The 24,868-nt window shown below is 46.3% G+C and overlaps 1 protein-coding gene across 5 annotated transcripts in view; it reads right to left on the bottom strand.

The window, feature by feature from the left end:
- The window catches only part of Fhod3 (formin homology 2 domain containing 3), a 412,222-nt gene that overhangs the window by 38,808 nt on the left and 348,546 nt on the right, over positions 1–24,868 (bottom strand). For all 5 annotated transcript variants that reach the window (XM_038330720.1, XM_038330721.1, XM_038330722.1 and 2 more), the window contains 2 exons: positions 7,658–7,936; positions 2,698–3,575 (listed from right to left, as the gene is read on the bottom strand). In XM_038330720.1, the coding sequence (XP_038186648.1) occupies positions 2,698–3,575; positions 7,658–7,936 (1,157 nt within the window). The remainder of the gene's footprint in view (positions 1–2,697; positions 3,576–7,657; positions 7,937–24,868) is intronic.

Below are 24,868 nucleotides of genomic sequence, written 5' to 3'. Positions count from 1 at the left end.
TTCGCGCTGTCTTGTGAAGTCGATTTCATTTTGCTGTAGAACATTGTTTTTAATGAAAAACTTCTCCTGCGCCAGGGTTCGGAAGTGGCTGTTTACAGCTGTGCCGCATGAAAATCTCAGTCAGCGATCAAAACCAGACGTGGAATTCGGTTAGATCGGAATTAGCAACATATACAAACAGGATCCACCTCTCCACCGTGATGTCTAATATTAATTTGCATTCTCATTTCTTGTGACATTTTGCAAATTAGCTCCTGCTCAGATTTCCTTTTCTTTTTAAAGATAATCAAATAAGCATTATTAACACACAAACACACACCCAAAGGTATATGCTCCTGAGTCTCATTGCAGAACATTCTGGAAGCAATTTAATAAATGCTTCAGTTTAGTTGTCCCTTGGTGTCCCTAAGGGATTAGTTACAGGACCACCAAAGAGTACAATAATTCTCAAATGCCTCACATGAAATGGATTTTTACATATTTTGTATATAACTCTTGAAACCCTCTAGAGTGCTCTAAATCGTCTCCGGATTATTAATACTACCTATCACGATGCAAGTGCCACGTACTAGCTGTTGTGTTGTTTTAGAAATAAAGACAAGGAAACATTCTGTAAATATTCAGCAAAGTTGCACATTTTTAAAAAATGGGCTCCATCTGCAGCTCATGTGATCTTAAGATGTTGGACCTGCCAGTGTGGGTAACTATTTTCCTAGGTCCCCACTTTACCAAACCTAGGCACACATTTGGCCACTAGCAGGGCCTTTCAGTATTTTCAGAGGTGGTCCCTACTACACGTAAGAACAGACTTAGGGGGAGTGAAGGACAGAAGCCAGCATCTTTTCACCAACCAGATCAGCCACAGTGAAACCAAGAGAAGGAGGGAGATGGGTAAAGCAACAGACTCATTGGAAGTCTTCTCACGGAAACTTAATCTCACCACAAGAGAAGAAAAACATGGCTTCCCTACCACCTGCTACCCTTTTCCTTCTCTGTCCTGAGGCCACGAGCAGCCTCCCCCCACAACAACCTCCAGGGTATGAACAACATTCAGGAAGCCAGCAGCAGAGATAGCCAAACAAGCACAGGAGGAGGAGGCCAGTTCCTTAGTGGATCCAGCACAGTGCATGAAGTGTGTCATAACAATACTTGACAACTGCAGGCTGCCAGCTAACTCTCAGCTGGCCTCCTCCACAAGGCCAGGTTGACGGTACGAAGTGGGAGAAGACATGTGGGCACCCAAGCACTATGTGACAGCAGCCTGAAGAGGTCAGGACATGGGTACAGTGAGAGTGGATATTCAAGATTGCATCCCCACGTGGCATGTTCTGGAAAGAACAAGGTCTGGACCTGCTTATACATACCAAAAGAATGGGATTGATAAGCTTACATTAAAGTTTAGGAATTGGCTTTTAAAGTAAAGTAGCTTTAATACTGACTTAAGGAGGCTTCTGAGGCAAGAAATAATTAAAAGTCACACCTTCTCCGAACCTGGGCAGAAACAGATATGGGGATGAACACCAGTGGCAAAGGGTTGCAAGGAGTTTAAGAATCTCCACATGGACTTAAAAAAGACTAACCAATGGCTGCCCCCCTGCTGGTCCTTCAGCATCACTCAACAGCCATGGCATCTCCATAGAAGCACATGCACACGCATACACACACACACCCTGAGATTACTACCTTGTCTTGTCTTCAGAACTGGTACCTGGGAGGCCAACTCAGCTCACATGATGACGAATGGCTGAATCGACCTGGGACTACAATTGACTCACAGTGACAAGCTCTTACATATCTTTTCCACTGCAGGTGTCCAACCTGTAGCTCAGAATAGCTATAAATCTGGCTCAGCATAAAGTAAATAATGTTACTTAAAACATTAAAAACTTTTGCAATTGTTTCGGTGACTCAGTTGCACGGTTCTCGGGCACGAGCTTTCTCGATGACACCATGCTGTGCCTGTCTACATTAGACTTTAGAGAGTACTTTCTCATACCCCAAATTTCTAAGAGAAGGTAGCTTCTGTTTTAAATGTTCGCTATACCCTGACTCACACATTTTGTGAGCTGAGATACAAAATGGAGGCATTACTGAAGCACTTCCCCATGGGAAATACGATCCATTGTGCAATTTCTATATCAGAATTTGCTGACCATGGTGTTATGGCCAATCATTTTATTATGCTCCCCATGTATAATTGTATATAACACCTGCATTAATAATACTGCAATAGCGATGCCTGCAGGTTCTCATGAACTCATAGAAAATAAGTTTCAGTATGTCGGCGCGGAGACTTATCCAAAGAGACTAAATTATTGCCTCTAAAAAAATCACTGAGTGGCTACAGCTAAGTTTAAAGCTCTTCTATGATCCTGAACTTGAAGTGACATTATATGAATACATTCAGTGCACCCGGTAAGCAAACAGGTTCAGCTCCTCAGGAGAGCACTGATATTGCTCCCGGGCTACAGGGCCACCCATAATGAGCCATTTTGCTTTTTTCATGGGTAATCTGGTGTGCTACTGTGCATTTTTGATGTAGCATAGATCCAAGGAATACTATCCGAAAAGTTAGACTTCTTATCCCAGTGGACTGTTTACCAAATAGCTAAAGCAGCACAAACTAGCATGCTTCGTCAAGAACCAACCTCTCCAGCTTTTCTCTGCTAATCAAGAACATGCCAGAGCCCAGCCTACCTTGGTGACAGACAGCTCCTTAGACTTGGACTCAAACAGGTGCTCTAGTCTGGAAGTGTCCACCTTGATGGGTTCCAGTTTTGACCACAGGAATTCCCTGCATCGGCGATTGTTCTTATTCGGCCACTCAAAGGGCCGGACTTCATTCCAGAATAGCCGGATAGTCTTCTTTTTCTTGGTGAATGCTGGCTGACCCCTGGGTACCTGGGACCACCCTAAGCCCTGAGGAGTGCTGAACACAGGAGAAGCCAATAAATTACCGGGGACTGGTGGGGGAGGCACAGTGTCCAACAGCGGTGGAGGGGGTGGGGGTGGCAAACCCAGAAAGGTGGGAGGGGGTGGAGGGGGTGGCCCTGGGGCTTCACGGTGGCCAAGATCCACATCTAGAACATCAATGTCATCCTCCTCCCCTAGATCAGTGAAATCCATGTCTTGGATTCTGAGCTCCCTTGGATTGGCCATCAGCTGGTCCCAGATGTAATCAGACTCAGTCTTCAGCTGTGTAGGGGTTGTGTCTGGGACTTTGTCATGAGACTCTGCATCGGGAGACATGGACCCTCTCCCCAGGTCCCCACTGTTGAATTTCTCAGCAAATGCCTTTACACTGCCCCGGTTGTCCAAACAGCCAATGTCCACTCTCTTGATGCTCTCCTCTGGGGCCTGAGAGTTCGCCTGCAGGGTGGATATCCTGGTGGCGAGACTGGCCACTGCCTCCACCTCCTGCACAGGCCTCCCAGGTTCGCCGTCACCCTTCTCCTCATCATCTGTGGACTTTCTGTTATGGGCATACAGCATGTCCAGCATGAACCTTTTGCTGGTAAGGATGTCACCACACTGTCCATTTACACCCACATCCTGAAGGCTGGTGGACCATAAACCTGAAAGGACATGGGAAGGAAGAGATAAGATAAGAAAGAGGCACAGGGCCTCCATTCCACAAGAAAACCAGTTATGCGTGAAAACAGGTGGACACACAGGAGCAACTCCAAAGAAAACACGAGAAAAACAAGGTAATCAAAGCAGATGTTCACAGCCAATGACTCACTCCAGGTCTCCAGACTCTTCCAAATGCATGCACTCCTGGTTCCTGCCTCACTATGTAACTTCCTCCCTTTCTTCTGCTCATGGCAGGGGGGCAGAATCTATCCCACCATAGCTAAGGCACATCCATCCTATCTAGACGAGGGAAGGCAGGAAGTACCCACCTGGTCCAAGGCAACTAAGCGCTAGAAGGACATCTCTTCCCTGGCTCTACACGAGGCCATCAGTTCAAGCTCACAGTCTCATGTCCAGAGGACTTAAAGCTACTTCCTCCAAAACGCTTCCCCACGGCCCCTCTTTCCCTTCACTTGCCTGCACAGCTCATCCTCTGAGTTGTCTTGCTTCTATAATTTATCAGTTTAACAGATAAGGTCCGAAGGGGTCTGCCATTCAACCTCCAGCCTCCTACCTGCATGTGAACTCAGTCACAGCCTTTCTCTTGTGACGATCCACAACTGTCCCTTAGTAGGACTAGCCACTCTACGTGTGTCTTAGGACAGCACTGGGGTAATTCTCTGCCCTGCTTCTTTCATGACCCTCTCATCAGTGTTTCCTGCCCCTCCCACTAAGTCCTTTCTGCCCCTCCCACTAGGTCCTTTCTGCCCCTCCCACTGATTGATCTTTCCTGCCCTTCCCAATAGGTCCTTTCTGCCCCTCCTACTAGGTCCTATCTGCCCCTCCCACTGGTTGATCTTTCCTGCCCTTCCCACTAGGTCCTTTCTGCCCCTCCTACTAGGTCCTATCTGCCCCTCCCACTAGGTCCTTTCTGCCCCTCCCAGGAGGTCCTATCTGCCCCTCCCACTAGGTCCTTTCTGCCCCTCCCACTAGGTGGTTCTTTCTGCCCCTCCTAGGAGGTCCTTTCTCCCCCTCCCACTAAGTCCTTTTCGCTCCTCCCATCCCGTAGCATTTTCCTTTGGCATTGGTATTACTCGTGTATTTTCCCATTTCACAGCCTCTCTTGACTCCTCTTACATCTCCACCTCACTCCCAACTTTTGATCCGTTCCTTTAAGATAATATTGCTTCTAAAATCTGTTTTGCTCACTGCACCATCTGCTTTGTGATCCTCCCCAGGCAGTGCATCCAGGCATCCCGCTGATAAACCTTCCTGCCACAGCCAGAAGCTAGCCTTGCTCCCCATGCCCCTCTCTTGCTCAATCCCAGCTCAAGCCAGCATGGCTCTCCTTGTAAACAGCGATACTGCTTTGATAGCAGATAAGCCGGTCTTTCCCAAGAAATGGTCACATTCTTTCTCCACTGTTTGGGAAATGCTGGCTTTTCTTATTATGACAACAGGGTGGTTAGTTTTTAAAAAGTTGATCTTCTTGTCTACTTCTTTATTCATTTAAGTCTGTGTACAGGGGAGGTGTTGGGGTGTGTGTATGTGTGTCTTTCTTGTCAGCTTCCTTTTCGGGGGGAGGTGAGTCTTTTTTGTTTGCCTATTTCCTTTTTTAAGGAGAGAGAGAAAGAAAGAGCAGGGAGTTGGTTGATTGCAGAGGAGAGGAGATCTGGGAGGAGTTGGGGGAGAGAAAAGTATGATCAGAGTATATTGTATAAAAAAATTTGCAATAAAAATGGTTTTATATAGGATGCATACAATAGATGAGTTTCTAAAAATCCACTGCTCATCTGTCTTTTAATGTAAACTAAAGGCTGAAATGTCAGGCCTTAAATGTGTCGTTTCGTTTATTTATTCCTTTTGTTTCTCTTCCCTTGGTTTCCAGTCGGTTGCTTAAACAGTTTTTTTTAATTCACCCTGTTTTAAATAGTGTTTTAAAGTAATGACTCTACATATTATTTTTAGTGGTTGTTCCACTAAAAATTCATTGTGTTACAATGAACGCCCCTAAATTATTCCATTCTACTAGTACTGATTTAAAAATATAAGCTACTCCATCCACCTTCTGTGCTTTAAAAGTATCTGGAGTATTTCCTCTACAGAGAATGCTGTCAGATAGCATTGCGACTTTCATTTCGACCCTCAAGCTTGTTCTTAGTAACCTCTGGGAAGATTGTGTTCTGAGCACACAGCTCGGAAATAAGGGCTCACAGCGAGCAGGACAGATATCTCCAGCTCTCATCCAGCCGATCATCAACTATTATATAGCAAAATATGATAAATATCATGTTCGGAGCTGAACACACAAAACAAGAACAAAGGTGACTGAAATGAGTTGGATCTCTTCCAAGCTTTACTTTGGGTGACTACAAATTCACTTCTTAGTAACAGACACAATGGTGCTAAAAGTAGGATTTGGGGCATTTTAAATTGTCTCTCATTTTAATTGTCTTGGTGACTTTGAGGAACAGCAAAAGCTGTTATGACAGAGTGGCCTTGACTCAACTGCTGAGGAGGCTGTGATCAGTGTGGAATTTCAGGAACAGGAAATTTCCACAGATGAACTAACCATCTTCCCAACCCTGGGGGTACGCAGAGGAGTCTCCAGGAGCTCCAGTTTTATACACTTGGATCTCACTTGCTCTTTGTGCAAAATTAATAGTCGGTCCCTGGGAGCTCAGAGGTTCCATTTTTGCAGTTTTCCTTTTTTGGAAGAATGTTACATGCTCAGATCCAAGAAAGTTCTGATCCCTGTTTTAGTTTTCCTAATCCAACTTGTTGATGTGTTTTAGGCTGCTGAGCCCAACTATGATGAATAACTCATAACGCTACTCATAATACACAAAATTCAGTTAGTACTAAAGTGATCCAGAACTTATCTTGCTCCCTGACACTGTGATTGTAATTCTGTTAAACCTGAGTAGCACATCTAGTATTTAGAAATAACTATAATACTATTTGAGGAAACTAAATAGTATTTCTTAGCACCTCTGTATTCAAATAAACAAGCTCTTTAGTGCAATACTTTTTAAGATATACACTAATAGTCTTTGAGTCTTGTTACCTCATAGTGATAAATCATTTGTAAAATCAAATTCAGTAGCACTGGGAAAAACATAGGCTACTAGTAACTATTTTAGACTAGGTCACTGATGGATCTGTTGGGAAAGAGAATAGTTTCATTCATTCACTAAATCTTCTGGACTTCAGAGACTATAGTATCAGTTCCTGGCTCATAGCACGGAATGGCAAGGGGAACCTTGGGATTTGAGTGTGGGCTCTGATGTGTGGTTAAATGAAGGCCAGAGCACAGTCCATGCCTCCACTAATACGGAATGCTGCACTTTACCACAAGTCATGGATGAGAAAACCAAACCCAGTGCTGTCACTGGTCATGCGCATTACCTTCTGAACCAAGTCTCTAAAGACCCAGTGAGGTCCTTCGCCAGATACACAATCTAGCCTTCTACCGGGTCCCTAACTGTAAAGATCTCAGTCATAAGTGAAAGGAAAGGATTTCAGAGTTATATAAGGAAGACACATAGGTTACATTAAAGAGTGGGTCTAAGTACAGTGTGTAACACTATACCTAAAGCCTGTATGTGCTGGTCCAGTATGTCAAATTCTCCTCCACGCACTGTTAAGCATGCTGTTTGACAAGTACTCAATCAATTTCTTTGCTGAATCTATTTTGGTGGTGGTTTTATACATGTCCCTCCAACTAGTCTTCTAAGGAAATAGACAACATGACATGTCTAAACCAATCGGAAACCGGAAAGGGCCACATTTGGTATCATCGGCCTTGAGACAGATCAAAGGAAACTAGAGGTTTCTTTTCCATAGCTCAGTCCTCGGCACAGTTCTAATGTCTGGACCCCCTTCGGCCCCTGTGGGAGTGAGAGATCCCACAGCAAGGGAGGAGGAGGCAGAGCCGAAACTCAGCAGCTGACTTGCTGTCACTGTAAGACAGGCGGCAGGTGAGGAGGGAGTGAGCCGTTCCCACTGGTCACCCTGGAGGGTAGCCTGCAGCCAGGCTGTTGTCCAGCAAGATGCCTGCACGTGGAGACAGGGTTTCATTTACCTGTAGTCCTGTCCTCAGACAGCTTGCCTTCCTTCTCTTCCCTCTCCAAGGTGCTGCTGGAGGACGAGATGCTGGAGGCCGAGCAGTTGTCCCTCTCATTCACCTCCTCATTTTGCCTCTCTTTTTCACTCAGGGAGGCTCTCTCTTCTGGCTCCAGCTCCAGCGCCGGCTCTTCTTGGCTCTCTGCTCCCTGGTGGGCAGAGGTTATGTCCCGGCTGGCTTCATCAGCACCCTGCCCAGCTTCTGCCTCCAGTTCAGGCTCGAGGTCCTTATCGCTCACTGATGGAGACAAGAGTAGAGATTATATCGATAACAGATTTCTTTGGGGCACAGGAGTCACACAAGATTTGGGTTCCATTCCACTGGGCAAGGTCTAAGAGTAGCCCCAAGATTCCTGCTTGCGGTTACTGAGCTAATGTCTGTTTCTATGACCAGGACTGTGCAGGTGGCCTGCGAGTCCACTCAGTGAACCTTAAAATGTGGAGGAGTCAGGCAAGCCAGCTCCAGTGAGGTGAGCCTCTGAAATTGGAAATGCCCAAACAGCAGCATAAAAGTAGCAGCAGGCTTAGAAACCTGAGGACCCCACATGTGCCACCGGCATTCCAGATGAAACGGGCCATGTGGTAGGAATACAGGTGGCTTCTGGAAGCTGACAGGACACCCTGGCTGGCAGTCAACAATAAACAGGGACCTGGTCTACAAAGTAACACTGAGCAAGCCTGGAAGATGTTTTCCCAGGTCTCCTGGAGATGAAGGCCCAGCTGATCACAGGACCCCAGCTGAGCTGTATTGGGAAACTGCAAGAAAATATGCAGGTACCATTTCCAATCAAACACAGAATGGAACGCACGGTCTTTGGTAGGGAAACAGCAAAACCCACACTAAATCAAGCTGACCAGCAAGCTGCAGCCCAAAGCTTTTTGACATTTAGGTGTAGGGGCATTTCATTTGAATTTTAATACACAGAACTTGCCTGAGGTTCAGAAAAGTCAAACAGTCACATTGACCAGCCTTGCAGACGAAGCCATAATAACACACATCTTTAATCATGGTAGCCATACTAGTTTGCCATAAGAACTGCGTGGTGCATGACTTTAATCCCAGAACTAGAGAGGATTATAAAACGGGAGGAGACAGCTCTCAGTCACAGTCTTATTCTGAGATTCTTAGAGATAGGATCACCATTCCAGACTGAGGTAGGTAAGAGCCAGTGAGTGGCTCTTTGGCTTTTCGGACCTTCAGGTTAGTTTTATTTATTAAAATGCAGGTGAAATGCCACTACATCTAAGGGTTAGCCCAGCAAGGCCGATACCCCTTGGCTTACACACTGCTTACCCATGGTGTGAAGTTAGCCCTCAATTGCAAAAACTGCTTCAAGGACTCATTTGGTGTCTCGCTCTTGAGAAGCCCATGCCTGCACTCTGTCTACACAAATGTCCTTTTCATAGGTTTCTTTCTTTCTTCTCCCTTCGAGCCTATGCTTAAATATATTTCACCTTTCTTAATAATCTCCAATTTTGCTTATAAAAAGATACTTTTAAAGTAAGTATTGGGCCAGAAAGATAGCTTGATGGATAGGAGCACTTGTTGCTTTTGTAGAGGACCTGGGTTCAAATTCCACCACTCACATGGTATTTCACACCATCTGTAAACCCAGTTTCAGGAGATCCAAGAGGCATGCATGCGGTGCACAAACATACATGCAGGCTAAATATTCATACACATAAAATAAAATAAATTAACTTGGTTTTTTTGGGGTTTTTTTGTTTTGTTTTTTTCGAGACAGGGTTTCTCTGCAGCTTTAGAGCCTGTCCTGGAACTAGCTCTTGTAGACCAGGCTGGTCTCAAACTCACAGAGATCCGCCTGCCTCTGCCTCCCGAGTGCTGGGATTAAAGGCGTGCGCCACCACCGCCTGGCTTTTTTTTATTTTTATTTTTTAAATTAACTTGTTTTTAAGAAAAGCACTGGGTACAGTGGCTTTTGTAATCCTGGTACCACTGAGAATCTGTGGCTAGCAGGGCTACGCAGTGAGTTCCACACCAGCACGGGCTACACAGTGAGACTCCGAAAACACAACAACAAAAACTGCAATGAAAGGACCACTCATGGGCAGAGGCCACGTAAACCAGTGAAGACTAGAAATGTGGTGCTAGTGCCAGTGTAAAATGCCCGTTTCCAGCCACGCGCTGCTCCAGGGTACAGGGAAATGGCTGTCTGCCTCACACCTGGTTTTGCTGAGCAAAGCTTTCAGCTCTGAGCTTTGGACAAGTAACAAAATGACTGAGAATACAAAAACCTCCAGGCAAATGCCATATGGATAGGCCAGATGAGGTTGGGTCCCTCCTGATAGCAACCCCCTGGATGAGGCTATAGTGCTAAAACTACCTAGGGACACATGCACAGACACACACAGACACAGACACAGACACACACACACACACACACACACACACACACACACACCACCACCACCACTCAAGTTGATGAAGACCTTCAGGCAAGACTGAAAGAAACCTCTCCCTCCCTCTCCCTTTCCCCCACCCCCTCTTTGGAGCATATTGCTGCCTACAGGGTGGGGGAGCTAGCCACAGGATACTTAGGGTTGGCCTCTCAGCCTGTGGGTGAGCCTAGCTCTGCCTTTACCACAGGAGGGAAAATGGCCTTCACTGGACAGAGGCCAACCATCATCAGCTTCTTAGCAGGAAGCCATTGTGCCAGGAGTCACTGGGGACAGCGCCCCATCCCTGTCTGGTACCTGTGTTCTTCTGGGATGGATCAGGGAGATGGGGAGGGACAGGAAGGATGAGAAGGGCAGAGGAAGGGCAAGGGAAGAACTCTGGCCTTTTCTTATCATTCTGAATACTTTCCAGAAACCAGAGAAATACCCTGCATGGACCCCAGGGTCCTGTGTGGACCTTCAGGCATGAATTTGGGGTGGGATAGTATGTTTCTTCCCCCTGCTTGACGGATGACCTGCCATGTGTTTATCCCTGGGGTCTCTAACTTAGCACAGGAGCCTGCTTTAGAGCCCAGAGACTCTAAACAAACAAAGATGTCAGGGCCGATAGCAGCAGAAGGAAGCCAAAAGGCACAGCCCTTTGAGCTCAGACACCTGAGAACAGGCATGCCTTGCACTGTCCCGTAAAGGCAAAGCCCAGGATATATCCTGGTAAAGACTCAGTATGCCCTCCGGAGAAGCCTGTTTGGGGGTGGAAAGATCTCGATGCTAATTCCTTTTTCATTTGGTGATACAGTCTTTAGCAGAGAGAGACAAACCTCTGTGAGTTTTACAAGTCAGGCCAAAGGGGAGCATGAGCAATGGTGGTGTCATGATGGGGCTGACAGAAAGCATATGTGGACACGCACATGCACTTCAGAATACCCACATCAAATGAAAATGTGTCTGCTACAGCCTAGCATGTGGCCTGCACTTGGGCATTCATGGTGAAGCATGTCGGGGACCTGGACAAGGGTGTCTTCCAGTGACTCTGCCCCTGGCAGGGTGAACTAAGACAGCTCCCCAGCCCCTGGAGACTCCGCAAGGGAGATGGAATACGCATGGCTGCTGCTGCCTGACTGTAGCTGGCATGGACCACCTGTGCTGTCTCATCCCGCTTAACCCACAGAACTCAGACAGCAACTCAGGCCCTGGTTGGCCAAGGGCTGTCTGGACAGATGTGGTAACAGATGTGCTAGGTCTGGATGAGCCACATACTCCTGGGAAGAAACAACATAATGCCACCCCAGCATGCCAGAACCTAACTGCATGGAGGCTGGACCGTTAATCTGTGATTCTAAACATCGCGGGGATTTCTTCTCTTGAGTTGTAGGAAGGCCATCATCTTCAAAGTCACCTCCTGCCTAGAACACATGCCTCAGTGTCCACAGGGTCTGGCTAGAAAGCTGTGGCATGTGGGACTGTCCTGACTAATTTACAAGCTAATTAAATACTGCTCATACACGTCCACATGAAAAACAAGCAACAAATGAAGACTCAAGTCAGCAAACAAGAATGGAGGTTTGTTCCTAGGAGCATGCAATGGAGCTGCCAGTGATGTTCAACCCGTCGCCCCTCTGCCTTCAGAAGTTTACCACGCAGTGAGGACACTGACTAGAGAGCCTTGTTTGGAGAAGTCAGGCTCAGGTGTGTGTAGGAGGTCACTGGGCAAGATGACAGGCAGACCGGGAGGGAGCAGCAGGTCATGGTAGACCCTCCTCTAACCATCTTAAACAGCCACAGCTAGGGCAAAAGTTCTTTAAGGACCACATCTTCTCTTCTTTCATCTGAGAAGCCCAATCCGGTACAGAAACCAGCATTCCCTCACAAAGTTCCTGTCACTCCTGGTCAAGTACCTACGATGACACCGAGACAAAACACTACATCCCACCATAGTCTCTGTCCTCTTTCTTACTCTCTTTAATCAGGGATTCTCTTAGCAATGCCTCTCTTCATACACACAGCCATTGTCTTGGGGTTACTCTTCCTCTGAAGGGCCTCTTGCCTTGTGGATAAATAGGGAAAGTATCCTCTATTCCAGAGGCTTCGGGACATAGAGGAGTCTGTGGTCTGCAGGAAACAAAGGTTTTTATCAATACCTGGGATGAAAACAAGTGTTTCTGCCTCCGGGCTACCCCAAGGTCATGTAGTTAAGAAGCATTTCTCCAGTCCAGCAGTGGTGTCAGTGGTGACACGGACAGCGATGCCCAATCAGCTGCACTGTGACACCAATGACAGCTGCACAGGGCGAGAGAGAAAAGATCCTAACGTTTTGCACGGCAAGGCACAAGAGTCCTATTGGCCCATGGGCATGGCATGATGCCAGCCATGTAGTTCCTACTACACAATATAAAACTTCTACCATCATGATGCATGTTTCAATATCAACAGCACCATGCCCTGGGAAGTCGATGCCCTGGAAAAGGGTAGCAAGGTACTTTCATGAAGTCCAGAAGGGATCTATAAGTCCCGTGCCAAAAAGACATTTTAGCAGTCTCAGAGGATAAGAAGGAGTTAAAGGGGCAAACATTGTGGTGAGAAGAGAGAAGAGCACACACAGCCTGGAGTGCATGCTATGTGGGAGATGCTCAGTTGGCTCAGCTCAGAGTCAGAGGGAGTTGGCCAGCTATCTACTGGCCTTGCATGCTTAGAAAAGCACCTGAGAGTTTGCTCGAGGGGCAGTGACGGCTGCTTTAGGTAGAGAGCAAGCATGTGTTGTGCTGTCTACAAGCGCCCTGTCTATGCCTCTGTCAGGTCGAGTGTGCTTCCTGTGGGAACAGTTAGCCTTGTACATAAGGGTGAAGCTCCAATCAGAATGGACTAAAGTCAGGTAGTAACCCTGCAAATGATGAGACTGGAAATGAAGACTAGAAAGAAGCAAATGCCAGTCAAGGAACCTCCACAGGGGAAGAATGCTCATAACCCAGAACTACCCAGGACAGGTGAGAGACTCCCGATAACCCAGAACTACCTTGGACAGGTGAGAGATGGGCCCTGGAGACTGGGATGGTTCCCTCCCAGGTATCAGCTAGAGGAAGGGCTATGCTGAGTTTGAGGGAACAGGCACTGTCAGCACTCTCTGGGCCACACTTACTGAGTATTTTGTATAAAATGTTTTCTGAGATCTTCCTGACCTCTCCACAGAGAAAGCTCTGTGATAATCCTCAGAAGGTCAAGGCAAGGGGTTAGGGATGTGCACTTCAGTTGGTAGAATATTTGCCTAGAATGCACAAAGCCATGGGTTCCATCCTTGGTACCACATTAAAACTTGATGTCATGATGTATACCTATAATCATAGCAATCAAGAGGTAGAGGCTGCGAGGGGACAAGGAGGTAAGAAATTAGAGGTAATCCTGAACGACGTAGTGAGTCAGAGGCTAGCCTGGACTGCATAAGAAAGAACCTGTTGAAAAGGGGGTGCCTCTGGTGGCTGGCTCAGATAGTAAAGTGCTTGCTGCATGAACATGAGGATCTGAGTTTATATCTTCAGCACCCACATAAAAAGGCAGGTATAGCATTGCATCTGTAAACCAGCTCTGGGAAGACAGAGACAGGTAGATTTCTATAGCCATCTGGCTAACCAGCCTAGCTTAATCAGTGAGCTCCAGGTTCCAGGAGAGGGTCTGCCTCAAAAAGGTAGAAAAAACTGAGGAAGAAACTTAACACCTGCACACACGCACATGCCACACACACACACACCTGCACACATGCACACGCCACACACACCTGCACACATACCTGCACACATGCACATGACACACACACCTGCACACACACCTGCACACATGCACATGCCACAACACACACCTGCACACACACACACACACACACTTGTGCACACACACACATGCTACACACACACATACCCCTGCACACACATACCTGCACACATGCACATGCCACACACACACGGCCAGAACATCACAGTGGGACATTATGCCAAGGTGATTGGGCAGAAGGGGCAGGGTGGGGTATAATATCTCTTTAGCGTGTGTTAATCAGGACTCCACCCCTGCCCATGGGACCACCATGATGAAGCAGGTATCTGGGGTAGGGGCTGCCAGAATGCCATTCACTTGTCTTCACATCCTGGCTAGAAAGGGGACATGCAGCTCTGCTTGTGTCTCAAAGGCTGGCGGGGGGGGGGGGGCTGCAAGAAGTGCTAGCAGCCTCACTTTCTCCAGCAGGGCCCACTAGGCAGGAGTGGAAGGAGAGCATTGCAGGGAGGGGCGGGTGACATTCAAGGGGCCCACAGCTGAATGTCTGCTGCTGGACTGCAACCTGAGGAGCAGACAGACACAGCTCAGCATCGCCAGGACATACTTAGGAAAGCCTAGAAAAATGTGCTTGGCCAGAAGCACGCTGACCTGATTCTGAGGGTGGAAACCAGACTTCAAGGTTGGGGAGAAGGATATAAGAGAGGAGGGATAAGAAACCTTAAACCCAGTGAAAGGATGTGTCCATGTGTCATTTATGCAAAGTAGAAGAAGTAACGGGACAGGAGGGGTCCTGGACCCACAAGGCCAATGGGTGAACTCGAAGGAGTATGCCTTTTAGTTTAGTTTATTAATAGTGTAACATGTGCATGCGTGTGTGTAGAGGTTAGAGGAGAACTTCGTGGAGTCAGCGCTCTCCTTCCACCTTCATATCTGGGTCCCGGGGATCAAACTCAGGCCGTCCAGCTTATTCAGCAAGCTTCTCTATCCACTATCCACTGAGCCCTATAACTAACTCTCCAAGGATCTCTTCACACCAGAGAATCAAAGATTACAGGAGCAGGGGAAGTTGAGAAGCCACGGGGTGGGGGGGGGGCACAGATGTGAGAAGCCAGAGAAGCAAGGGAGCAACGGGCTCCTTATTCTGTGGATACAAAAGGCTATGCTGTCATGTACATCAGAGAACTGGATAACAGACAATAGCAGGAATGACCTGAGTGAGCATGGTCACTAGCTCCTTGTGCATTCCAAACGCAGCCGAGCAGAGAGTCCACCCAAGGGCCAATACCTCCTCCTCAGTGGCTCTCCAAAACCTCTGCTGGACGTTGGGCCCCACTTGGCCTTGAGTGAAGTGAAGACGGAAATTACTATGTATTAAGTATCTTTTCCACCCACAGGTTGTGTTAGGAAGCATATAAAAATGTCACCCTTTTCAGTTTCTCGTCTACCCTGTAAAGACCCTTGTCCCCGTGTAAGAAGTGAGGAAGCAGCTTCAGAGGGGACAATCTACTTGCCACAGCACGGATGAAAACAGGACATCCACCATTGCCAGACTGTTCCCCCACACCTTCTGCAGCCAGCAAGCCAGGAGAGACTGGTAGATACCAGAGCACCATAAACCAGGGTCTGTCAGTCCTGTGGCTTCTTCCCTTGCTTACGACTCTCTCTGAATGCTGATCACTCACCACAGACCTTCAAGCCTAGCAATAAGACCATTTCCTCCTCTCCTTAGCTGCTTTCTTAGGGTGCTTGAGCACCTCTGATGGCCGCCTGACCTCCCCCACACCTTTCACTAAACATCTCTTGAGTCTAGAGCACTATCTTCCCACAGGCTCTCACGGTCAAGCAGAGTACATGGGATACTGCTGGGACTCTAACTAGATAGACCTGCCTGAATGTCCTGTTAACCACAGGTTCCACAGTGTGGAAGGTGATTGAGCCACAAAGGAGGAATATGTAATAGACCTGAAAACACCCAGCAACATAGTCGTGCTAATGGCTGCTTTCTTCAATGTCCCCAAGAGTGGAGCCCAGTGTTCACTTACAACATCTAGATTCAATCAATCTCTGGGTGGCTTTAATCAGTTTTAGTCTGTGGTAGTGTCCCAATGGCTCTGCCAGAGCTTGGCTTTCAGGCAAGTCTTATGAAACCACAGACTGGGCCAGGCTGTTCTATAATAGCTGCTCAAACAGTGCACGTTCCAGGGACCTCCCCAGTTTAGAGCTAATAACCGACACCATCGACTTGAGACGCGAGGTTTAATGCATAAATCTGAGAATGGTCCCAGGAGAAAAGACTCACAACTCTGAAAATTCTTTAGACTTTGCTTTGTTGTTGGGCCAATGCTTGCTGCACTGGTCGCTAAGATTTATCTAAAGCAGGCGTTCTCATCCCTAATACTGTGGGCATTTAGGGCCAAACAATTCCTTGTCATGGAAAGCAGTCCTGTATGTTGTAGGTTTTGTAGCCCTCTGGTTTCTACTCACTAGGAACCCTTAACATTACACCCACAACCTTCCCACTACTGGGACAAACAAAGATGTCCCCAGACACTGTCAAATGTGCCCCCAAGTGTAAAATCACCCCCAAACAGAATCTCTGCTCACAGGAATGCTTTCATTAGCTGAGCACAAAAGTAGCATGTTGTGTTGTCAGTGATAGAGCAGCTCAGCAGTTAAGAGCACTGGGTGCTCTCTTAGGACCAGGGTTTTGTTCCCAGCACCCACATGGTGGTTCACAAACTTCTTTAACTCTAGTTCCAGGGGACCCAAGTCCTTTTCTGACTCGTGTGGACACTGCATGCGTGTGGTGCATATAAACTAATGTAAGTACACACAGAAACACATAAATATTTTCAATGTAACATGTTTTCACCAGCAAAAACGTAATTTTATAGGTCTTTGAAACTAAGGTTTCAGCCTTGATTCAAAATTTAGAGCTAGATGTTCAAAGATGTTTATATCTAAGATATACTAAGGAACCTTTAGAAAGTGCCACTTTATAGACCCCTAACTGAACTCCACAGTCCCAACCACCAAGATTTTTCTCTTAGCAATGTGGAACTCATTATGAAGTTCTAGGATTGTACTCATAGGCTGCGCTATCACCCAACCCAAATTCTGACACTCTCAAATCACATCCAATTTTATATATTAATCTTACTCCAAAGAGCACATGGGAATAAAGAAGAGGTCAAGAAATGACAATGATTGTCATCAAAGCAGACAGATCTAGGACCTTGATGTCAGGTGTATTCAACTGCTCTGTGTGCTTGGGCTCAAAGTTAGGCAAGATCACAAGTGCTACAGGGATGGTGGTTTCTAGGCTGGACATGCAGCACGGTGGTAGAGTACCTGCCTGCCTTGTGCGAGGTCTAGGTTCAAAATAAACAACAGCACATTCTTGCTCTCTCTCTCTCTCTCTCTCTCTCTCTCTCTCTCTCTCTCTCTCGCACACACACATATGCACACACATGCACACACATGCACACAGCTGCAGAGGTAGTTTAGTCTCTAAAGTACCTGTCATGTAGTCAATCATGAGGATCTGAATTCAGTACACAGAACTTACAGAGAAGCTGGGCTTGTCAGTACATGCTTGTAACCTAGCACTAGGAAGGCAGATCTCTGGGGATCTCTGGCCTGCCAGTCTAGCCTAATCTTTAAGCATTAGACCAAGGGGATCCTATCTTAGCAAATGAGAGGATGGCAAACTGAAGAATGATGACTGATGTTGACATCTGACCTCCACGTGTATGCATATGTGTTCCTGCATGCACACACACACACATGTACACACAATAAATGTTTTTATACACTAACATATTTTATATCTAAATATATATGTACACACACACACACAAGTTCTGTTCCCCTCTTCCTTCTCAGGTGACACTTCTGACTTGAATTCAACACTGTAGTATCACAAAATAAAACAACAGCATCCAGTTTCCGGTTCAGTTATTGTGCACCTGATAAAATACTGTAAATATTCTATTTCATACGATAGACAGAAAGTGGGATGCTGTCCCAGGTTCGTACACTGTTTGCTGACATAGTTCTGATTTTGGAATCAGGTGATGGGACCATAAACACTAGGTTACAAAGACTTCTGAATTGTGTGAAAGTCTTTCCTAAAGTCAGACACACATAGGTGCTGTTCTGGTTCCAACATGTGGAATGGGATAGGCTCTATTCCTCACTCATCCTCAGATAAGCCTTTCTTTGAGAGTGGAGAAACTCCAAAATGGCAGAGCTTTCCAGTAGCCTCTCTGGCCCGAGTCAACCCTCAAAGAGAAGCACCAAGCAGCAACACAGCTCCGAGAAACATGCGACAAGATGATGAGGAAACAGCGAGGCAAGGGGAGGACCCAGAAGGCAAACAGCACATTTCTTGTGCATATTATCTTGAAGATGTAAAGGACTTCAAAGAGATTGCATCAAAAAAGCTACTAGAACCTTCTAATCAGTGGATCTATCAAACTGAGGCAGCTTTCTCAGAGAAGCTCCAACCGGGAAAGTCATGAAAGAAGCCTGTCTGACTCAAGCACACAAAATGTATTTTCAGGGTCCCTGAGTCCAGGGGTAGTCTTACAGAATCAGGATTTTAGGGCCTGTAAAGACAGTATGTGCTTCTCAGCTACACTGCAGCTTTTAGATCACTATGTATATGGGCAGGGAGAAGCGCCCACGGAAAATAGAAGTTGTGGACACAACATGTGGTTACTAGGGTCCTGAGCCAGAGAAAGATGCCAGCAAGGAACTCAGACTGTCATTTATTGTTGCTTCCAACGTTTTGGTCATTGGATGGAAGACTGTGACCTACCCCGCTGAAAAGGTACCGAGCCATGTGGCTAACATAAATAAGAATAATGGTTAATATAAGTTATAAGAGCTAATACAAAGCCTGAGCTAATGGGCCAATCAGTTTATATCTAATGTAGACTCTCTGTGTGATTTTCTTTGGGGCTTACCGGCTGTGGAAACTGTGCAGGACATAAACCCTAACAAGCCGGCCCTCATGTTACAGAAGACCAAAGATCCTCATTGTCCCAGCTCACAGAACTTCCTGATTACACCTGAAAGCAACAGTCTGAGGTTCCTGCCTTCAATGAAAGGCACTCATGTCTCTCCTGGCCTCCCAATGTAAGCAGGACCTTGTGCTCCTCACACCCTCTTTATAAAGAGGAATATGCAAATTCATTGCTATTCAAAACATGAATTTTTTTTACTAACATTAGAATATAAAGTTGATGGTAAAGTCTGTTTAAAAATCGTTTTACTTTAATGTTGAGTAACAACTGCCTATGGAATTCCCATGTGTCTACAGCCTTGAGGAGGCACTGAGAGCCCTTCTTCTGGAATAGATCTCTAAGGATATGCATAAAGGCAGAAATGGGAGAGAAAAGAAATATGAACATGACCGTGAGTGAGAGTATACATTTCACTGCCCACTGATCTGTGTGCCTCTGGGATGAAGGAAAAGCATACTTACACCCCCTAAGCTCACAGCTTCTCTCCTCAGGATTCTCACAGTACATGTCTAGGCAACACTGGCCTATATTCGCATCACCATGGGAACCAGGGCTGGGAAAATAGCACAAGTGGAGGCTCTCTGACCACCTCTGTTGCTATAGACACAGTTCTTACCTCTGGCCCTGGAGTTCTATGCTGTCTACCAGCATCTCTGAAGTTCTTACAGCCCAGCTTCTCAGCTTACATTTAGGGTAAAGTCCCAAAGCTTTCCCAGTTGTTAACACTAGTTTCTTTGAGATCATCACGTTGAACAAAAAGTGCCAGCTTCACCAGGTTTCTCAAAGTTGTTCGATGTTTTCTCTTCACTTGAGGTTTATACTTGACCTTCTTCAAAAGACTCAGATCTTCAGTATGCCAAAATATGGCATAAAAGGGCTGGAGAGATAGCTTAGCAGTTCAGAGTATTGGCTGCTCATGCAGAAGACCCCAGTTCAACTGTCAGTACTCACTTGGTGTTTCACAACTGTCTTTAGCTCCAGTCCAGATAATCTAGTACCCTCTTCTGACCACTGTATGTACCTTCATGCGAAACACTCACAACATATAAGATAAAAATAAATAAACCTTAAAAAGAAAAACACAGCACAAGAAAAACATTGCAGGCAACTATCAATCTCTCCAACTTGGAACAGTTTTGCCTGTTCCAGTGAGCTGCTGGTGGGCACAATGGCTTTCAGTGAGGATGTACAAGAGAGGAGACAGCGGCCTGGCCTCGGGTGGAGCTCCTGAAGGATTTGGTCAAAGGAACTGAATGGCATCAAGTGGCTTCAGGCAGGAGAGGAATGAGGAAGAGTATAGCTCCGAGGCCCACAGCCACAGGAAGCAGGTTTCTAGCCGATTAATAAAACACTGGGCTAAAGGTACCCAAAAGTTTCACGCTCACAAACCGGCAAGTATGAGGCTGATGACTGACAGCGTTCCACAGCTGCTAGGCCAGGTGGAAACAGGGCACCAGATGTTTCTACCGCATGCCACAGGGATTAGGTCAACGAAGACAGTACCTGTAACCCGAAGGAGACTCAAAGAGCACACAACAAAGCCGACCAGGACACTCAGTCAGCACTACCAATGAGGACTACGGATGGAGGCCTCTGTGAGAAATGATCATTCACTTAAATGGACTGAATATTCTATGACAGAACTGCATTATTTCCAGGTGCCAGGAAGTATACGCTGGAGAACTGTCTTACTTTAAGTTCCTAGATGTGAGAGAGACGTAGCAGTAAGCCACTGTCAATTGTTTCTGCAAATGCTTTCAGGTGCATATGAGATTGGATTAGCCTCATATCCCCAGCGTCAATGGGTCCTTTGGTAATACCTTAAGGTCCAATTAAAGACATCAAAAGAAACTCTGCTAGTGAATGTACTTTTCTTGATTTAAATTGTATGTAGCAGGCCCAAATTTTCAGATGCACCTCTAAAGTCTTTTCTCAGTATGCGTACATGGGAAACAACACAGACAACCTGGCCTGTGTATGTTCTCCAGTAAGGCGTATGGCTAAGAGGTGTATCTCTAAACTCTCAACGATAGCTTTCCTCCATTGAGAAAAGTAACTTCTCTCCATCTGGACTCAGAAGGGTCCTGTGTGTTTGAGGAAAGGAACATGGTAGGAGCACAGCTCCCATTCCCCAGAGACATATTAAAGGGGATATGTCTAGCCGAAACACATCACTGGGACCACCAAGACAATAGCTGCCTTTCGGGCTGGTGGTTTTACTTTACTCTGTTTCCATGAGATGAATTCCCTGGCTATGACTCATTTGGTGCTAAGACTTTGTGTGACAGTTACTTGTCTCACTGCTCTAACAAAATGTCTGACACAGCATCTCATTTTGGCCCACAGTTCGAGAGTGCAGTCCACTGTGTTAGGGAAGTCATGGGGCGGGGCCTGAGGCAGCTGCCCACACATTGTATCCACAGTCAGATCCCAGAGGGAAATGAGCAGTGGGCCCAGTTTCTGTTTCTCTTTTATTGCATTCTGAACCACAAGCTGTGGATGAGTGCTGTCCACAGAGACTGGGTCTTCCCACAGTAACTAAAATTGGTCTAATTCAGACCCCTCACAGTTGTGCGGAGAGCTTGTCCCACAGATGATTCTAGATGCCATCAAGTTGACTACTGAGTTTAAGCACCACACTTGACTATACTGACTTCTTACTCAAGAGCATGCACATCATTCCTTTTAATTCTTCGAAAAACTTAAAAACAAATCATATCAAAGAACGATATCTTAACCGGAACCCCTCACTTTGATCAGTGAGAATAGCCTTGATGCCAGAGTCATCTGTGGGTTTCAGCACAATAGGAAATAAACTTATCATATACTCTGATGCACACCCTCGGGTCTCTGTACAATGCCAGCCTATCAAAGCAATGGCTGGTGAGATGCTTTGCCATGCTCACCGACCGCTGGGGCTGCTTGCACTCCCTACAGCGAGCACAGCGCGAGGATGAGCGCATGCGGATGTCAGCGCCTCACTTGGTCTGCTAGCTTGACACAAAAGGAAAAATACCCAGACCATGACAACCAAGACTAGGCAGTTAGGGACACACATCTGTTGTGAGCTGCAAACGGACCAGATGGGAAAATAATTCCAGCACACACTGTCTTGATGGTGGGGGCCAGTGGCATCGCTTATACAAAAGTTACAGCATACTTCGCCGAGACAGATTTGGAGGGCTCGCTAGATGGTACACAATGCCAGGAGTGTTTAGCCTTTGGGTCTTCCCTTTTCAAGTGGATTTTGTGAGGAGAATGAAAAGGAATTCCAATGTTTTCATATCTCTCTTGCTTTGTGTTTTTGAGACAGGGCCTGCCTTATATAGCCCTCGATCATGATATATTGCCAAGACTAGTTTTGAACTCTTAATATTCCTGCCTCCACCTTTACTTGTGCTTAGAATTACAGGTCTGTGTCACAGAGCCTGGCTCTTTTGCTTTTAAAAGTCCTCCAGAGTTTGAGTAAATAATTGTAAGCTGGATGTGCCCATTAATGCGACAGATTCTTGAGGTGAACTCGGGAAGATCGGGAATTCAAAGCCATCATCTGCTAGGTAGGGAGGCTTGAGGCCTATGGCCAACACATGAGACCCGGTTTCAAAACGCTAAAACCAAACACAGCAAAAAGCAGCCACAAAGTGACCGATCGTCTTGAGGCATACATAGGTTAGAAACAAATATTAGCTTTTCCTTTTCTTATCAATATGACTCTGAAATGCTGGCTTGTGCAAACACTGGGGAGAAGGTAGGCAAAGGATGGCATGGCATAAAATACAACCACAACACACGGCATGTGCCACTGTGACTCCTCAAATGCGGGGATGCAGCTCTACCCACGAACCCTTCTCCCAGCCCTGGCACAGCCCGTAACAGTCCCATGAATCTTCCCTTGCAGTTATCCTCAGGAGACTACAAATGATACCCAAACACATGACCAAATATTCAACAGGAGCCTGGGAAGGAAGGGGCAGGGTATGAGAGAACCATGAAATGCACTGTGGTCATATGCTCCAGAAATGACCAAGAATGAAAAAGCACGCCAGTCCTTGGCACATGGGGAACACAACAGTGCCAGGTGTTTGGTGCAGGACAAACATCTGGATGTTGTGGTTATATGTGTTATTCTTCCTCCAGATGTTGGACTATTGTAAACATTAGGGGTAAGCAAAAAGTTACTTGGGAAATTTGAAAATGAGACCTGATAGAAAGAAGAGGCTAGCGGGTGTTTTAAAGAACAATAACAAAGCAATAACAAAGCAGAAGGGCTAAACCCTGTCACCTCAGCTTTGTAGCTCTGTCAAAAAAAAAAAAAAATGCCCCAAATCAGCAGGAACTCCCAGCAGTTCTTGATCTTCCTCTTAGGGAATTCTTTTTAGATCATTACCATTCTTGATTTATGTGTAATCGTGTGTAGTGTTTGGGTGTTTGTATGTAAATATGTGTGTGTGGGGGGGGTGCTAGGTGTCTGCTTTGATCACTTTTCCATCTTAATTTTTGAAGCAGGATCTCCCACTAAACATGGGGCTTACCATTTGGCTGGGCTGCCTGACTAGCAGGCTCCAAGGACTCCTCTGTCTCTCCCTACTCCCTGCCCCCACGCTGGAAATATGGGTGTAACCACTACATCTCACTTATCGGATCCCGACTCAGCTCCCTTGTATCTGCACAGCAAACGCTTTCCTGACAGAGTCGTCTCCCCAGACCCTCATCTCCAATACAAAACTCAACTACACACGACGACAAGGAAGTCGGAATAGGTGGTGGTCCTGCTCATTCAGACTACAGTTAGCATAGCAGAGCCAGCCACCTGTGTCTTCAAAGACCCACTGGTCTCCCCAAGGGAATTCAAACGATACCACAGAGGTTGTTTTATTGATGTCCAGGTGTGTAAATTCCAGCCTTGTATCGTGTTTCACATCGAAACCTCACCAGTGTGATTTTCAGCCAAACATCCTCTCCATCTCTACTAATCCTTTCCCTGGAGACAGCAATGACATTTGCTATTTATCTCTCTGAAAGCTTACTGGAAAAAGTTCATGCTGATTAATATGTATGACTAATATAGCTAATATATATGTGTATAAGTCTAATATATATGTGTGTGTGTGTTTTATTTTCTGTGCTCTTCTGGGAGCTTAAAATATAGTGGGTTTTTTTTTTTTTCCCTTAGATGGGATGGCCTCAGGCACGACTCTAATTAGACCTAATCCTTGAGGAACTGTCTTCTGCAGCAAACAATGAATGGTTAAAAACCCTGAGGACAAACGAGATTTTCTAGGTATGCCAATCCCCTCTCTGTTTAGGACTGTCCCCTATTTCACATTTAGACCAATATTTTTCTCAACAGCTGGAGGTAGATGTCAGAGTGTAAAATCCCCAGATTGAGCACTGAACCACAACTTTGCTAGAGGCAAATTTTTATACTGCCTGTGGAAATGCCGAACACAGAGAAGACAATAACCTTAAGACAGTGTTTGGAAAGCTTATAGTTGCCTTCTCAGACTCAGGCTTGGTATTTTCAGACTGAAATTACTCATCTGTGACTGAGCCATCTGCCTAGGACAATCTCCCATGGGGTCAGGAACCAGGAGTAACTAACTGACACACTGCAAAGTCTGGAGGACAGTAGCCTGCTCCTGTCCAATGGACCCTGAGGCTAGGCGAGCCGGCAGAAAGTTGGATAGACAATCTTTCCATAGCACCCAGTACTGTTGAGGTCATGGAGTCCTGCTTTGCCTGGAGGAAGCTGCTGCGAGTGATAGCCAACCCTCCCAGAGTCAAAAGCTCTGTGTCTCAGCTGCCTTCAGTTGGCTATGTCTACATCAGGCTGAAAGCCACAGCCCTCGGTGAAGCCCAAAGAGCTGGCGTGGTGCTGTGAATACATTGTGCCAGCGCCTGCGCCGGCAGCTGTGCTTTGTATTAACATGAAAGAGAAAGTCCCCCAGTGCAATGCACAGAGC

Source organism: Arvicola amphibius, chromosome 5 (genome assembly GCF_903992535.2).
Source record: "Arvicola amphibius chromosome 5, mArvAmp1.2, whole genome shotgun sequence".
Taxonomy (NCBI): domain Eukaryota; kingdom Metazoa; phylum Chordata; class Mammalia; order Rodentia; family Cricetidae; genus Arvicola; species Arvicola amphibius.
This window is presented reverse-complemented; position numbering and strand designations above follow the sequence as displayed.